The following is a 1,522-nucleotide window of genomic DNA, read 5'->3' as shown; positions in this document are numbered from 1 at the left end:
AAGTTTCAACACAGTGATTAACCAATGAACCGTTAGAAAATAAATAAAATAAAAATAAATGTTTTTTGATTCTGTTTTTTTTTTCTTTTTCTACACGAATACTTGTAAGTAAAGCAAAGTAATCAAACAAAAAGGAGAAAATTATAAACGTAAAATAAAATGGTAAAAGAAATACATTGGAACTTAAAAATAACAAAAGCTATATATTATACAATAATATGTTAATTGTTTAATTTTTTCATATTGTTTAAACTATTATAATATAATGAAGTAATTTTAAGTTCCACTTACGTCACTGTCAGAACTGCCGTGAGTGCCATGGGAATGCTAGAAAAAATTATTGAACAAGTTATAACCAACCAAACATTAAACTTCTCTTAAATAATTAAGAATTATATTACAATAATTTTATTGAACTTATTTTATTATTTAAAAAGTAATAAAATTCATACATGACTCCTTTTCTTTCGCTGGTGCAATTTTTCTTCACTCCCCAATACATCAAAACTTTCATCTTTAATTGGTTCCTGTGAGTACAAGAAAACATAAAATTTATCAGTATAATATTACTTATTATTATTAATATACGCTATGAAAACATATAAAAGATTTTGAAATTTCATATAAAAATTATTTTAAAAATAATCAGAAACCTCCAAAATATTGTCATCTTTATCTATTTCTGCTAGTGCAGGTGGCGTACACTCAGTGCATTCTTTGCTGGAGTTTTCCAAAACGTCCAGAACGTCATGATCCTGTAAAAAAAAATTTAATAAAAATTTATTATTATTTATTTATTTTTTAAAATTTATTTAAGCCAATATATAACAATCGCGATGTTTGCCAGTAAATACTGGCGTCCAATCTTCTACATAAAAAAAATATATGTTTTAAAAAAATTACAAAAGAGGACGAAGATCAATATTACTCAAGTATTATAACATGGCTCTATTTAATCATTAAGAACTATCCTGATTTGGATCAACAATCATCTACTTAATTAGTGATAAGACGTTTCCTTCTATAGGAATTAGTGATTAAATACACTAAAGTTAGTAAAAAAACAGGAAATTGATAAAATTTTATTAAATATAAATAAATGAAAAATAAATAACTATTTTTACCTGTATCACTCCTGCCCTGCATATTGCGGCAAACCCGACCTGAGATAAAAATAAAAAAAAAATACAATTAATTCATAATAATTTTCAATATTTAAACATGTTATCTTCTAGTAATAAAATGTATAAAATAATTCAATGATTAAATATTTTATTGATATTTATTCTGAATATGAGGTAGTTTAATAAATAGAAAAATACAAGCGAATCATGCATAATATTTATATTAAATCGAGGGAAAATATTTTTAATTAATTTTAAACTCTGTTTTATGGTTATCAGAATGAATTCAATAAATAAGGGTGATTGTTTTAAAGTAAAACTAGGATTGCAAAATATAATATAAATAGAAAATAGAAAAATTATTCTCAATATTATTTTTAAATTATTAAAAACTAAAT

General features: G+C 22.9%; 1 protein-coding gene across 1 annotated transcript in view; it reads right to left on the bottom strand.

Moving 5' to 3' along the window:
* Nucleotides 1-291: 291 nt before the first annotated feature.
* Nucleotides 292-1,522, bottom strand: part of LOC106690743 (protein starmaker) — a gene marked incomplete at its 3' end in the record, with an annotated part of 3,796 nt that continues 2,565 nt past the window's right edge. The window contains 4 exon segments of the mRNA XM_014436272.2: nucleotides 292-327; nucleotides 453-527; nucleotides 654-755; nucleotides 1,125-1,163. Coding sequence (XP_014291758.1) covers nucleotides 292-327; nucleotides 453-527; nucleotides 654-755; nucleotides 1,125-1,163 — 252 coding nt within the window.

The sequence above is a fragment of the Halyomorpha halys genome, unplaced genomic scaffold (assembly GCF_000696795.3).
Source record: "Halyomorpha halys isolate HHAL.00 unplaced genomic scaffold, Hhal_1.1 Scaffold1850.1, whole genome shotgun sequence".
Lineage (NCBI taxonomy): Eukaryota > Metazoa > Arthropoda > Insecta > Hemiptera > Pentatomidae > Halyomorpha > Halyomorpha halys.
Note: the sequence above shows the minus strand (reverse complement) of the source record. Positions and strands in the feature narration are given on the sequence as shown.